The sequence below is a fragment of the Trachypithecus francoisi genome, unplaced genomic scaffold (assembly GCF_009764315.1).
Source record: "Trachypithecus francoisi isolate TF-2019V2 unplaced genomic scaffold, Tfra_2.0 Contig00518, whole genome shotgun sequence".
Taxonomy (NCBI): Eukaryota; Metazoa; Chordata; class Mammalia; order Primates; family Cercopithecidae; genus Trachypithecus; species Trachypithecus francoisi.
In genome coordinates this window covers 35679-51135 of record NW_022680694.1, presented here as the reverse complement: position 1 = coordinate 51135, position 15457 = coordinate 35679, and the positions used below count along the sequence as shown (strand labels likewise).

The 15457-nt window shown below is 53.5% G+C and overlaps 1 protein-coding gene across 1 annotated transcript in view; it reads right to left on the bottom strand.

The window, feature by feature from the left end:
- Positions 1–15234, bottom strand: part of LOC117084991 (protein FAM153C-like) — a 39351-nt gene extending 24117 nt beyond the window's left edge. Inside the window, exons 1-7 of the mRNA XM_033213356.1 lie at positions 15182–15234; positions 14703–14773; positions 13401–13590; positions 13073–13193; positions 10965–11058; positions 10475–10688; positions 8225–8328 (exon numbers count right to left, since the gene is read on the bottom strand). Of these exons, the coding sequence (XP_033069247.1) occupies positions 8225–8328; positions 10475–10515 (145 nt within the window). The 5' untranslated portion in view covers positions 10516–10688; positions 10965–11058; positions 13073–13193; ... (1 more) ...; positions 14703–14773; positions 15182–15234. The remainder of the gene's footprint in view (positions 1–8224; positions 8329–10474; positions 10689–10964; positions 11059–13072; positions 13194–13400; positions 13591–14702; positions 14774–15181) is intronic.
- Between the last annotated feature and the right edge of the window lie 223 nt (positions 15235–15457).

The following is a 15457-nucleotide window of genomic DNA, read 5'->3' as shown; positions in this document are numbered from 1 at the left end:
AATGTCTACAATTTGCACTGAGATGTTCTTTACTATTAAAAGGAAACCCAAACCGGGAATGGAAATACACCTTTACTGCTATAGTTGCAGCACTAGTGACTGACTTAATACATTTAAACACGTACACGTGAAACAAAGAATACAGTGTAGCAATTTTACAATTGTCTGAAATATGACACTGAAGAATCTAGAAATCCTATTGTGAATGAACTGAATGGTATTGTGAATGAGTTTCCACGGTACCTTCCACTGCTATGGCACCAACGCACACATAGCTGGGACACCACCAACAGAACTTTCGCTTCTTACGCCTGCGGCGGCAGACGGAGGACTCCCTGGGCACCCCAGGACTGGCTCTTGGATCCTCAATAAAACATGCTGGGAAGTGAATTAAAATAAAGACAGCTGTTGATATCTTGCTGCAGAAGACCAGAGAAATGAGTCATTATTTATTCACAGCTTAAATGTTTGATCCCATTGTTCGTCATCTGCAGAGCAAAGTCCCCTGAATCTGAGTTTGGCTTCAGAAAGGACTTGCACTGTGGGTTGCACTTACAACGGGGCAGGCAAATGCCTGTACTGAGATGAGAGGTTACAGAAAGGCAGATTGGACTGACCGAGAGCGTAGGGTCTGGTGCATAGGATCTGAGCTCGAGGACTTTTGAGAAGCTGCCGGAACCTGAGGAAGTTCTATAGACCCCTCTGTGCCTCCAATCCTTAGTCTGAATGTTGAAATGTTGATAACAGCCCATGTTATGTTAAAAGGGTAAAAACAGCTAAACGGACCAAAAGCCTTAAGACGGGTGCTTCCTAAGTGCCATAAAGTGTTGAATTCAATTATTTCATGTCTGGAAGAACAAGTCAGGCCCTTGGTAGTGGTTAACAGAGAAGGCACTTGAGGGACTCCAGGGCAGTGGAGGGTGAAATTCTTTTCATTCTTGACATGTGTCTCATGCTTTAGAACTCGTGAAAAGTTTCTGTTCGAATTTCCTATGGGGCCCCCATCAGCCCAGAGAGATGGGCAGAGCAGGGGCTGCCACTCAGAGTTGACAGTTCAGGGAAATGAAATGAAGAGATTTGAAGCGACCTGCCCAGAGTCCCAACACTGACCAATGATAGATCTGAGACAGGAATTTGGTTGATTTTCCGGGGACAGAGATCCCTGAACACCTGAGGCCTCTAAATCATGGCCCGGACCCTGAACCTGGAGCTCTTTCCACTCCCTTTCTCAATCCTCCTGCACCAACGGCTCTTCAGGAAGGTCGAGGTATTGGAAGAGGTGCTGAGTCCAGAAAAAGCTCAAATAATTAAACAAAACATAACTCCTGTCCCTAGGTTTTAACTCCTGGGCTAAAATATGGCACTTTCCTGCAAATGAAGCCTCTCTGAGGAACAAATGCAAACGTCTGGTCATCCTACCCAGCGCCCGTATTGTCAGCTGTCTGGCAGTGAGCACCCCTCCACGACCAACTGACCACACCAAGGGACCAAGTTCTGCTTGGCCCCCAAGCTGGTTCGGAACACAGGACATTCCAAACTAACTACCCTTGATGGCTGTGCCAAGAATGAGCTTCCCTTCGACTGAACCACCCTCAACAAGCAGTTAATGGGAATGAACTGAAAATGTGGCACCCCAGTTGGGTTTTCAGTGGTTTCTTCTGTATCTAGTCAATGGGAGAGTGTGTTACAACAAAAAACAAAACAAAACAAAAAGGCCGGGTGCAGTGGCTCATGCCTGCAATCCCAGCACTCTGGGAGGCCAAGGAGGGCAGATCACAAGGTCGGGAGTTCAAGACCAGCCTGGCCAATATTGTGAAACCCCGTACCTCCTAAAAATACAAAAATTAGCTGGACATGGTGGCAGGAACCCAAATCCCAGCTACTTGGGAGGCTGAGGCAGGAGAATTCCAAGAACCTGGGACGCGGAGGTTGCAGAGAGCGGAGATCATGCCACTGCAATCCAGCCTGGGTGACAGAACAAGACTCTGCCAAAATAAACAAACAAACAAACAAATAAATAAAATAACACAAAAATCCAGGCGCGGCGGCTCATGCCTGTAATCCAGCACTTTGGGAGGCCACAGCAGGTAGATCAGGAGGTCTGGAGTTCAAGACCTGCCTCACCAACATGATGAAACCCTGTCTCTACTAAAAATACAAAAATTAGCCGGGTGTGGTGGTGGATGCCTGTAATTCCAGTTACTCAGGAGGCTGAGGCAGGAGAATCGCTTAAACCCAGGAGGGCGGAGGTTGCTGTGAGCCGCGATCATGCCACTGCACTCCAGCCTGGGCAACAGAGCAAGACTCTCAAAAAACAAACAAAAAAAATTGGCATGGGAAACAGAAATTTTTTTAGAGAAAAATATTTGAGGCAAAAACCTTGATAGAAGAATAAAAAATACAAATTGAGTAATAAAACTCTAAAACATATTTATAAACGTGGACAAATAGGAGTTGGGGAAATTTTTTTAAAAATCAGAATGACATTTAACATATAGGAAAACTGGCCCATCTGAAGAAACTGCAGTCAGAAGATAGAAATGAACATACATACCTCTGAGGCAGCCACTGGAACTATTCCCCATCGTGAGGCCTGAGACAACTAAGCTGCTTTAACTGCCCACGTTCAGCTGTGAGAATCTCAGTGGAAATGAAAAGGCAAGACCTACATCTCAGGTCACCTCAGCGACAGGTCACAGTAGAATTTTTGCAAGCATACATGTCACAATATGGGGCCCCACTGCTGTGACCTAGACCAGTCCATGGTCACTTTGACAAGGGGTCACTTAGACTCCATGTTTCGTTTCAAAGCCTGAATCCGCCTCTCCAATATATTTGATAGTGAACATTTCAGGGTGAAGATAAGAAAAGCTAATACATTGAGAATAAAGGCAGATTCCAGGCTAGATGTGAAATACCTTCCTCACCCATTTCTACTATTCCTGAGTCACCAGAGAGTCCTAGCTTCAACAATTCTAAACTCGTTCCAAATTCAACTTAAAATGCATTCGTGTAAGTTCAATTTTAAAGCCAATCTCTAAGAATTCATACTAATAAAAAAAGATATGAAATGATTCAGTACAAATTTCCATCACTGTTGATTCATCACAAGTTTTAAGAACTATTAAATCAAATGGGTCATTGATAAGGAATAAAAACTGCATTAATATAGATGTTGCAATTTTTTCAGGGATTATCTAATTGACAGAGTGGTTAGCAGGATTTGGGAAGGAACACATATTCCCTGTGTAAATGGAGAATTTTAATTCTCAACAACTGAATACAAAATTGTGTAGGTGTGCACATATAAAGGTACACATACATATGAGAGAGAGAGAGAGAAAACTTAGTTTAAAAACACTAGACCACAGATTTATATCTCTTAATGCTAAATTGGGACAGGCATTTTTAAAAACAATATATTAGGAAGAATAAAAAGGAATGAGCCTAAGCCTTTCCTTCCTGGTGCCACCTAAGTGTTCACAGTAAATGAAAATAAATGAGCCTTTTACCCTGGTAGCCAAAGCCCTTTTAAAAAGCTTTGTTGTGGTGTCACTGCTATATGATTGTTCAATTAATAAATCTGGTAAGATGTGCAGAAACTTAACAGTTGTTATTTCCAGAGGCAAACGCTGGCAGGCCGCAGAAGAGGGAAAGACAAGTCCAGATGTCAGTGTGCAGTCTTCTGTGCCTTGGAAATGTCCTACTAGCATGTTATCCCCCCAAAATTAAACCCCCAAATGCTGGTAGAAAACAAACATTTCAATTTGCTAATGCTTCACAGGGACAAGAATTCAGGCAGGACACAGAAAAGAGAGCTTACTGGTGGTTGCTGATGTCTGGGGACTGCAGAGAAGCCTTACGGAGTGGGATTAAATTCACAGCAGGGGGTTGGAATCTTCTGGATGTGCCATCATGCACAGGTCTGCAGAGGAACTTGGGCTTGGCTGGAGAACACACAGGACTTCCCTGGGCTTCCAAGCAGCAGGCAGTCTCAGGACACTCAAGAGCTTTGAATTGGTGGCCAAGGGCTTCACTGGTGAGTGTCCCGAGTGAAGCAGGCAGACGCTCATGGCGTTTCCAACATAACTGTGGAAGTTACACAACATCACTTCCACGTCATCTGCCAGTGACAAGTAAGCACTGGGGTCAAGTCTGGTTAACCAGTGAGGGTGGGCAGAGACTCCACCTCTCAAAAGGAGAATAGCAAAGAAACTGCAAACGTGTTAAAAGCCACGTGCATATTCCAGCTTAAACATCTCCAGTACAAAGATACCTCTCAGATATGTGAGGAAGCGCTTGTCACTCTCTGGCACCAGCCAAGGGTAAGCTAAGCGTGGGTTTCACTTACGCATCAGCCACTGTGAGTTGATTGACAAGTGAATACAAACATTCAGGGAAACTAACCAAAGCGCGTTACAGGGTAACAGGTAACGAAAGGTAACATAGACCTGATATGCTGCTCTACAAAGAAACCATTTCATCCACTCTGTTCACAAGATCTACGCATTTGGAAATGGAGAGGAGACTTTTTTCCTCCACTTTAGATTCAGGGGTACATGTGCAAGCTTGTTACATGGGGAAACTGTGTGTTGCTGAGGCTTGGTATTGGACCTAAGAGTGTCTGCTCAGCAAAGAGACCTTATTTCTCATAAAAGGTTGCATACAGCCCACAAAGTGGCCATCCCGCAGGCTGGGAAGTGTGCCTCCCACCAAGGTAAGAGCCTGGCACGTGGAAGGAGGAAGAGTTGGGGCAGGAGCTTCACTCTGGACAAGCTGGCTAAACAGAAACTTTCAACAGGTTACAGGAGGAGCCATGAATATTCATGACGGTGGTCCTGATGCACGTGTACCGACCAAACATGCGTGTTAACACACGACCCATGTTCACTTTGTGGTGAAGACAATATATAAATGTGTTACAATTAGGCTGTTTACCTCAAAAGGTCTTTTCAGGACACACAGGCACACAAGTGCACAGCTTCTGTAAACCAGCCAGAATCAGTCCATGGTGGGTGGGCTCTTAATAAAAGAAAGTTTTTATTTTATAAAACAGTCTTAATAAAAACAGTCTCCTGTCCCATCAGAGCTGTAGTCACGGCTGCTAGAACAGGGGTTGGGGGCCAGTTAGTCCGTGCCTGGTGCTGAGCTACCATGGTTTTAACAATGCTTATTTAGCTGCTAGAGAAAAAGAAAACCCTGTGGCAATCAGAACAGTTTATTCCTTAAGTCGAGGGGTGTGTGACTCCACCCTTGCCTGGCATGGCCTTAGGTGCTGTTTGTAATTTGGTACCTTGGTGTCACAAAGCTTCCGTTCTGTCAATCGTATGATCTCTACTGCAGCAGGCAGGCTGGGCGGCCGTGTCTAAACATAAAAGGAAGGGTCATAACAAGGCATCAGATCGCCCAGCCTGTCATGGCCCAATGCCCGGCACTGAGCGGGTGAGGAGCAAAGGCCTGGGGCAGGCTGGACTGAGTGGTCCACAGGAGCCTCATTTTGGGAGGCAACTGCCTCAGTTAATGGCCCCACAGCCCAGCTGCACTCACTTATGAGTCAGTCCCTCCATCTGGAAAATCCGACAGCCCGTCCCGTTTCTAGTGCCCTCAGTTGAAGCATCTCTCTGTCAAGCCGTCAAGAAAACACTGGTCTCTGGAGATGCATGGACAGCCTAGTGCATACACTGGGCACTCAATAAATGCCAAGGGCAGCTACCTCCCTGGTGTGCAGTGAGGACTGTCATGATCATGGCAGTGCAGCCTGAGTCCCAGACTTCAATTCCTTCTTCCCAAAATGTAGAGCAGGGGACCCAGTGTGGGGTGCAGGGTCTCTTCAGACTCCTCTCCTCCTGGGCCCCCAGCGGGGAGAAGGGTGGCCTGGCGGAGCAGCGGGAGGAAGAGCAGAGATGGGAGCTGGCCCTGGCCTTAAAGGTGCCACCATCTCTGCATTGCCCTATCTTCCTGGAGGCTTCCTCCTCCAAGATTCTGCCTGAGCCACCCATTGGAGAACACAGACATCCCTCCCCGCATTCTGTGCCGAGAAATGGAGGCCCCAAATTTGCCTCTCACGCTCATGTTGGAACCGTGACCAGGACCTGAGCCTCCTGACACCCTTAGAAGACACACAGCCCTCTGCCACGGGTGGGAAGGGGTTAGGGCATGGCTGAGGTTTCATCAGCAACTGGGCACTGGGGGAGCCAGCACCCCAAGGCTGCACATAGGCCCGGTCTTCTGCTCTGAGGGGCCTGGGCCCCAAACAGTGCCACGCCACCACCCACACTTCCACACCCGCCAGCCCAGCTGCAGCAGCTTGGCCAAGATAACGGGCACTCCTGCTCAAACCAGATTTCCCAGCTTTTGTGGAGTTCATCACCAGCCTCGCTAGCAGTGACTTCCCACCTCTACGCAAAGGAAACTGCCAACGAGGTTACCATCCATTTTTTTTTCCTAGAGTGAGGCCTGGCTGGAAAAGGAACAGGCTCCCCCAGTGGCCTGTGAACGACCGTGTGAGGGTCACCAGGCCCCCTTGGCTGCAAGGCTCGAGCCCACCCCTGGCCGACTACATCATGCACTGGCCCTAGCTGGGGTGATGAGGCCAAGGCATCACCAGCTTTGACCTGGTGCCTCTGGGCTGGGCAACTGTCCCCTGTGCACTCAGCAAGGCACATACTAATTTAACCCAATCTGTCAGCCTAGGTACCTGGAGCTGAAACGGCCTGCCCACTTTTGCCCCACCCCAGCCCCTTCTCAACATGAACCTTGAGAGTCCGTGGTGCATTCTTCGAGAGTAGGCGCGCTCCAGGTGCTTCACCCACATCGGCCCACTGTCAGAGGGAGGGCCTGTTAGGATCCCCATCTCCCAGAGGAGGAAACTGAGGCAGAGACAGGGTGGGTACCCCACCTGAGGACACACAGAGAATAAGCTAGGACAGAGCCTAGTGGCAGGTCCGGGCTCCTCCACTCAGTGACAGGCATACATAGAAGCCGGGGCACCTTGAGCTGCCATCCCTGGGCCACTTACCCACCTGCTTGCAACCCAGGCCAAAAACTTCACCATAAATAACCATCCACAGCTGCCCTCGGCCTCCTCTAGAAGGCAGGTGCCCCAGAAGCTTCCTCACAAGCTCTTTGACATTTCAGTGACATACGGGTGGCTGAGGAGCCCTGAAGCCAGGAGAAGGTCCGGCAAGGTAAGACAGGGATTTAGCTCAGGCAGTGCCCACCAGCAGGGACAGCACCACCATGGGCGTCTGCTTGGGAGGAACACCTCAGGTGGTTTCCCCGATGCTCAGTGCTCGAGGCCTCACACCCGTCCTTGCTGGACATAGAGAATTAACTGAGCTTCCAGGGGTCCCTCCGTCAGCCCTGCCGGGTCCTGGTGCCACCAAACACTTAAGGATGTGGAGGTGACAAAGTCAATTACAGAGCTGAATGTCTGTGCACACCAGTGACGTGACGCGGGATTCACAGCTGACAGAGCTGAGTTCCTGCACACACCAGTGACGTGACACGGGACTTAGAGCTGAGTGCCTGCGCACACTAGTGACGTGACACGGGACTCAGAGCCGACAGAGCTGAGTGCCTGCACACACCAGTGACGTGACACGGGACTTACAGCTGGGGATGGGTCAGGGCAGCCCTGGCAGAGCAGCTGCCACATGGGGCAACCCCTGCAGTGACAGTATCAGGTGGGTCTCCACCTCCCCAGGGTAGCCCGTGGGGCAGAGCTGGGCTCCTCTGAGACCCACTGCAGCTCTGGGGAAGGGAGGGGTCTGGACATATCCTCATCACAGGCTAAGAGGAGCAATGGGGGTGAAGTGGCAGCCCAGGTCCCACATGGAGCTGCCTTGGACTCCAGAGCAGAATCCAAGGGGAGCTTGGGGGGTGAGCACAAAAAAGGCCTGAGGGTCTGCTGGGGTGGAGGGTGAAGGGAAGAGAGCTGGGAACCTCTAGAGCAGGTTCCAGCCCAGCACAGACTGGGGTTCAGACAAGCCCAGGACACAGCCAGGCAGCCCAGTGCTGGGGCACAAGTCACCTTCATCTGGACACTGCTATCCAACCTCAGAACCTCAACTTCAAGAGCAAAAAGGAATCCAAGCCCAAGGTGGGGTGGCTGTGCCAGGAAGGGTGGTAGCACCAAGTTTCCAATGATGCTGCCCCCATGTGTGACAACTCATGCCTCCCTCTGGGCCTCAGTTTCCCCATGTGTAAAATGAGAGGTTTGTACCTGATGCTGAGGCTCCTCTCAGCTGGGGTTCTGATGCCCTTTGAGCCAGTGTGACGTCTGCAGGATCATTCACCAAATAAACTTCTGACCAGGGTCCAAGGAGCCTGTGGGCATGATGGAAATCAGGATGGGTCCTGGCCTAGGTGGCCCCCTGGGGGTGAGGGACAAGGGGCGAAAATAGGGCCAGAACCACAAGTGTCCTCCTAGGCCACTGACCATGAGGCAAGAAGATGTGAGCCTAGTCCAAAGGAGCGATTTCAGCAACAGGAAGGAGCAGACAAGCAAGGCAGAGCAGCCCATCCCGTGCCTCTGCACCCCTTTGTTCTATGCCACGGCTGGACACAAGGCCTGACTCTGTTCCCAGCTGTGAATGGGGACAGGAACTCCTCCCTGGGAGCACAGAGTGTCTGCCTATGGATGCCAGTTCTCCCACCCCAGCAGTCAGATTTGTGGGAACCCACCCCTGTGCTGGCCTCCAGAGCTGCCTGGGTGCAAGCACCACTCTCCCAGGAAAGTGGCTCAGGGCTGGCGGCATGTCATCTCACCACAGCAGTTACAGTAATCAACTCACACCGGATCTGCCCGGTTATTGTTAGAGTCTGGATGGAGGGTGAGCAAGGGAGGGCAGCCCTGCTTTCCCACGCAGCTGAGCCCTGGCCCATCATGGAGTTGTCCCTGGCACCTTCCCCAACCCCCATCCTTTCCAAGGTGGTTCCTGAGCAGCCCCTTCTCACACGAGTGGTAACATCATTGCTTCCAGGACGTTTGCACTCAATGTGTCCTCGGGGTCAGGTCTTCTGACAACGTCCTCAGGGTACCTGAGGATGTGGTGACTCAATGCCCACATTAGGACACAGATACACCCACGTCCTTCCCACCAGGGACCTGGGGCTCAAGCACTGACAGGGATGCCCCTGGATGGAGCTGCTTCTGAGAAACCCAGGTGCCGCTGTGACAGCGAAGTCAGCTCCACTGCAGGACGGCCACGTGAGATGAAACCACGGCTCAGAAGAACTGGGTGCAGATGTGACGTAAAGTCAGCCACACGACAGGAGACCCCTGAGACAGCCGGGTTGAGGGCTCAGAAGGAAGCTTCTCCAAAGAGAGAGGCCACTGGCTGGCAAGCACAGGAGAAGATGCCCAGCTGCACTGTCACCAGGGAAAGGCAAACCAAAGCCACAAAGAGATAGCACCGCGCACCCACTGGATGGCCAGGTGAGGCACACCAGAGAATAACACATGGTGCTGAGGACCCGATAAAGGATGACCCTCTGCACCTCTGCTGGAAATGGAACGTCATTCAACCACCGTGGAAAACAGTTTGGCAGCCAACTTCATACCTGTGACCCCAAAGTACTAAAAGCAGGGACCCCGATATTTCTAACAAGAGTGTGCCTAGCAGCATTTTTCATGACCACCAAAGGGTGGGAAGCACCCACGTGTCCATCCCGTGATGGACAATTCACCCCAACAGAAAGGGGGCCTGACACAGGCCACAGCAGGGAGGAACCCTAAAGATCTTATGCTGAGTGACAGAAGCCAGACAAAAGCCCATGTGGATGAAATGTCAAGAGGCCAAGTCATAGAGGCGGAACTGCAGATGGGGTTATCAGGGTCCGGGGGAGGGGAGTGGTGAGCCACTGTTTAATGGGCATGGGGTTTCCTCTTGGGGTTATGGAAATGTCTTGGAACTATGTAGAGGCGATGGCTGTGCAAGGCTGAGAAGGGGCTAAATGCCACCACATTTTTTAAAATGTTAGTTTTATGTTATGTGAATTTCATCTAAATAAAAAAAGAACCCATCATTATTTGACACACTTTTTCTCCCTCTCTGCCCCCCCAGCTGCTGGGCCCATCGCCAGCTCCTGCTGTTCACATGAGGACAGGGACAGAAGAGCCCATGGGCAGAAGCGTGTGCAGGCGTACCCCTCGCCCACTGCCCCATCCCTGTGTCCTTTGTACTCCAAGCCTCCCTTGCAGTGAGAAGGGCCATGTGACAGGACCCCGTGGAACACAGACAAAGTGATGGTGGCCCCCCTTCCAGGCCTCAAAGCTCCTCAAGCCTCAGCCTCCTCAAATTCTGTGCTCTTCTGTGCAAATGGCTGGTCACACGAGCTGGAAGGTGTGGCCACCAACCCCAGGGCCTGGAAGACATGCCAGGCTGTGCCATTGTGTCAAGCAGGACACAGTGGACGGCGCTAAGCCCCTGAGACTGGGAGCGTTTCTGCCACCCAGTTCAGTCTCACTTACCCTTGCAGATGCAGGTGATGGGGAGGCTGGGGAGTAAACATGATGTGAGCCCTTCTTCAGTCACGATGTTCCAAGGCTCTGCGGGGCGTCCTGTTTGTGACCTGCCAGAGGAGGCTCCTGCAGAGATCACCTGTGGGCTGCCCACTGGTGCTGGGTCACACAGCCAGACTGACCCCTCACGATGGCAGAGCGTCGTGCCCACGTATCTGAGTGCCTGTGAACCCCGCTTCCCCAGGTGAGGAGGGCCATACCCAGAGCCCTGCCTCAGCTAAGTGACTGGAAGGGGGCTCAGGCTTCCCTGAGCACAGCAGATGCCCCACAGGCAATAGTGGAACAGCAGGAAGGGGAGCAGACCAGGAAGCCCCCGGCCCTCCCAGGACCAGCCCCTGGCTGCCGAGTCTGTACTGGTTTTAGTGGCAAGAAACCCAGTGAGCCCTCTCCCTCCACTGGACGCCCACCCCAGATCCTGCTGCACCCCCAGCTCACTCACCCTTGGGTCCTGGCACCTGGTGTGCTCACCTACCCCAGCATCTCCCAGCTCATTCACTAAATTCTAGGAAATAACATGGTTTCATTTTCTCTTTCTGAAACACAAGGGAGAGAATTTCCTGGAGTCACAGAGGCACAGGAGGGAACTGGAAGCAACATCGATGGCCCTCGTCCTGCCTCCTGCCCAGGACCACATTGACCCTCAGCCACTTCCCTGGAATCCTGGGCTTCTACAGAGCACAGATGTCAGCAGCCCAGGGCACAGAAGAGCCCAGAGCCAGGAATGGAAGTGCCACTGCCAGCAGCTGAATCTGAGAGGCAGCTCCAGGGCCCTGGGACCTAGGCCTGCACGCCACAGACATCTCCCTGAGCTGGCCCCAGGCCTTCCGGGTATCCCCAGTATGAGGGAGAAAAGCCTGCATCCACCATCCCGCCAGGTGGGCGCACACCTGTCTGGAGGCACAGGTGACCTTTCTGAGGTGGTGCCTGGACCACTGTACTTTGTGCTGCCACCTGAACTGCCGCCCTCAAGGTCCTGCCTGTGCCATCTCCCTGCCCCCGGCTCTCTAGGACGCAGAAGCCAAGCAGGGAGGAGCTGCGGGAACACGGACCTCGCTGCCGCTCTCACGCATTCCCTGCTTGCCTGCAGGAACATGGACACCTCGCTGCCGCTCTCACGCATTCCCTCCTTGCCTGCAGGAACATGGACACCTCGCTGCCTGCTCTCACGCATTCCCTCCTTGCCTGGGGTCTCAGAGAGGACAGTTCAGGGATCCACAGGATTCACAGCCTCCAGGCTCTGGGGAAGGGGAGAACGGGGTCCCTGAGGCCCCAAGATCATACACCTATGAGGCTAGGGCTCCATGGAGGCCCAGGTCTGCTCAGAGCCATCCATGTGCCTGGGCCTCACCACAGGGAGGTAAGACCAAAGTGGGGAGGAAAGGCAGGACTTCAGGCGCTGCCAAGTGTCCTGCAGCCTGGGTCAGGAGAGGGCCTGTCCTCCAAGGTCTCCTGGGGGAGGTGGAGCCCGCCTCAGGGGGCACAGCATCACCTCCTTCAGCCCCAAGCCTGGGCCAGGCTGCCACTCTGGTGGGGGAGCCAGGTGGGCTCTGGGAGGCCTGGGACTTTCTCACCCCTCCCAGCCCCCAGGGGCACAGTGCCTGGGTGAGAGACCCCAGGGGACCTGTGAGCTTGACCTTTCTGAGTCACACTGACCCACGGCCTCCCAGGGGCCAAAGACTCCACCCCACAGAGCACAGAAGATGGCACTGGCAGGCCCAGGCACAGATGGTCAAGGAGACACAGCCCCACTGCTGTAGTCCCCTGTGGCCACATTACGCTCCTTGTCTGGTAGCCAGCTCTCAATCTCCTGCACCTCACCACACAGGCATGTGGAAAAAGTCACCGCACAGGGCCTTGACTGCTGCCTCTCCCTGCCAAGTGACAGCTTGTGAGGTCTCTGCTGCTGTCTCCCCAGGGTGAGCACAGACCGGCAGGAGCTGAGGCTACCCCAGGAGTGCTCCTGGGCTGCCCACAGGTGCTGCCGCAGATTCCCCTAAGTCACTCACAAGGAAAAAGCTGTGGAGAGGCGGGAAGTGGGGTGGAGAGAGGGCACAACTAGGGTGGGGGCTGGGGGCACAGCTCTAGCACCAGGAAGTGGTCTCCCGGCACCCCCTGGAGGGAGCTGTCACAATAGACACGCAGCCCCCTCCACTCCAAAAGGATGGAGAGAAGCGTCAAAGTGAGGGCTGGGCTGGGCTCCACTCTGCCCCTGTTCCTTCTCCCAGGGTGAGCTGGGACGTGGGAAGGAGGCCCTGCTCTGGACAAGGAAACAGAGTTGACCCCTTGCCCCCTGTCGCCCAGCCTCCACCCTGCACCCTGCACCCTCCACCCTGTCCCCAGCACGGCAGCTTCCATCACATGCCAGATCTCCAGGCAGGCAAACGCGGGTTGCAAGGGCCACAGCCTGACTTCCTCGCCACACACCTGCACCACCCCTGGCACAGATGTCTTCCCGCCCCTCCCTCAGGCCTCCTCTGATGTGGCCATGCCTGGTCTGGTCCCCAGACCCACCACACTCCTTGACATCAGCCAAAGCAAGGGTCCTACCTCAGAAAGCAGCTGAGACCCCAGGGCTCCTATTTCAGCCTCTGAGCACAGTTCCACGAGTCACTCCTGTATCTGGGCCAGACTGTCCCCAGGGCACTGGAGCCTGAGGCAGATGCTTTACCTGTGAATGGGCAGGATTGGGGCCACCTCCCTTGTGTGGGAGCCCTCCTCAGCCCCACCCCTGGACCCTCACCACTGGCCCAGAGAAGGGGCTGGAGCAAACCAGAGGACCCAGGCTGGGGAGCTCCTGCGTCCTTTCCCCCAGCACCAGAGTTCATTGACCATGGATGCCTCAGTTCCCTCACTTGTGAAATGGGCCAAGGTAAACCTGGTGAAGCTTCTGGCCAGAGAGAGGAGAGGAAAAAGAGAAATGAAGCAGGCGGAGCTGCGTCCCTGGCCTGAGCAGAGGTAGGCCTGCTTTCTCCTGCACGCCAGGCCGCTGGGCCACTCTGGCCTCCAGGAGTCGCCTGCAGCCCTCACTGGTGGGCTGCCCACTGTGGGGCTCCTGAGGGTGGGCCCTGCAAACAGAGAGCCAGTGGGGCAGTGTCCTGAGTGGATTGGCCTAATGCAGCCTCTGCAGAGGGTGTCCCGGTGGCCTGGAGAGGGGGACCTGCCAAATCACAGCGCCCAGCTCCTCCGTGCTGGGAGCAGAAGGCCCCTGGTCTGGGGGAACAGAGGGCAGGTCCTTCCTTGCCACAAAATGGGACCCAAGAAATCAGGCCAGGAAGATGAGAGGCCTGCTGAGGAGCTGAGGGGAAAGGGGCGTGGGCCGGCCTGGGACCTGTGGGGGAGCCCCCGATGCTTGGACTCCGTTTTCCCATCCACACAATGGGGACAGCCAGACCTATGTGGAGCAGCGACATGCCAGAAACTTCTAAAGTGCAACTAGAGGTTCTCTAGTTCTGGTTCCAGGATACCTGGCACGGACAGGCTACGCCCCGCATGTATGAAGGGCGTGTGTCTCTGTGTGCCCATGTAGGGTCCCTGTATATGTGAGTGGTAAAGGGGGCTGGGTTTCCTGTGTGGACCTGGGTGGAATGGGGGTGTGAAGGAGTCACACTGTGTGTGTCCACAGCCTCAGGGGCATATCTCCATGAGAAGAGACAAGAGTGTGTCTTGGTGGTGACCCAGCGTGTGAGTATGCCTGTGTGAACTGGGAAGGATCCTCATCCCCCAGAGACAAAGCTCACACCATGGCAACAGGCCAAGCTGATGGCAGCAGAGCCCATCTGAAGTAGCCACTGTCATGATGCCGGCCACCTGGACAGGCACAGGCAGCGGATTCTCAGGTGCAGCTGCCAAGGGGGGCAGTCCCCGGAGCCCACCCTGGGAGCCCTCTGGAGCCTACCCCACCAACCCCACCCTAAGCAGGTCAACACTTAAAGTACTCAGTAATTGTGGCCCTGAGCTGTCCCATGGCCCCAAAGGCCACATCTTCAGGTGCCCTGCCAGGCAGCAGCACAGGACTCCAAGACTGCCGGGTGGGTCTCAGACAATAGCAGCCCCTCCAGGGGAGCCACCCCAGAAATCACAGGCTTTTAGGTGTTTAAACACCAGGGCGGCAAAAAACGCAGAAGGAAATACAACCAAGGGAAATAAAATTTCCATTTCAGAGGTAAAAAGAATTTACCATGTGAACCCCTGTGGCTTCCTCCGAGGATGTCTGCGCTGACGCATCCTCCTCCAGGTCTTCCAGGTCACCTGCGAAACAGAGTCACTATACTATAAGCACATGAGCTCCACTGACTGAATCCCTCAGGTGTCTTGGAGCTGTGGACCCGGGGCTGGCGTGTGTGGAAAGGTGTGTTCACAGCACAGATTCAGCCTCTGCCTGTCCATCCTCCATGGTGGTGAGGGAAGGCAAATGGTAAAGGCAGGCATCAGGAAGGCCACAGAAGACAGAGCCTTGGTCCTCTAGCTAAAGCAACCTCTTCAACCTCAAATAACCCATCTCAAACAGGGCCCACCACACAGTGTTTCCCTGCAGCATCCAGGGTTCCTCCTTCCTAATCTGACCTGAGCTAACTTGCCCTCCCATCTTGATCAATATGGTGAAACCTGGTCTCTACTAAAAATACCAAAAAATTTACCAGACTTGGTGGTACACACCTGTAATCCCAACTACTTGGGAGGCTGAGACAGGAGAATCCCTTGAACCTGGGAGGCGGAGGTTTAGTGAACCCCAGATCATGCCATTGCACTGCAGCCTGGGTGACAGAGAGAGATGCCGTCAAAAAAAAAAGAAAGAAAGAAAAGAAAGTTAGAATCTCATCCACCTCTGAGAGAGAAATACTCTGTGCCAGGAAGAATGAAAAAAAAACACTGAAGACACTCAAGGAGGGTGCGGTGAGCCAGGATGCTAACACCCACCACGCCGGCTGCCCC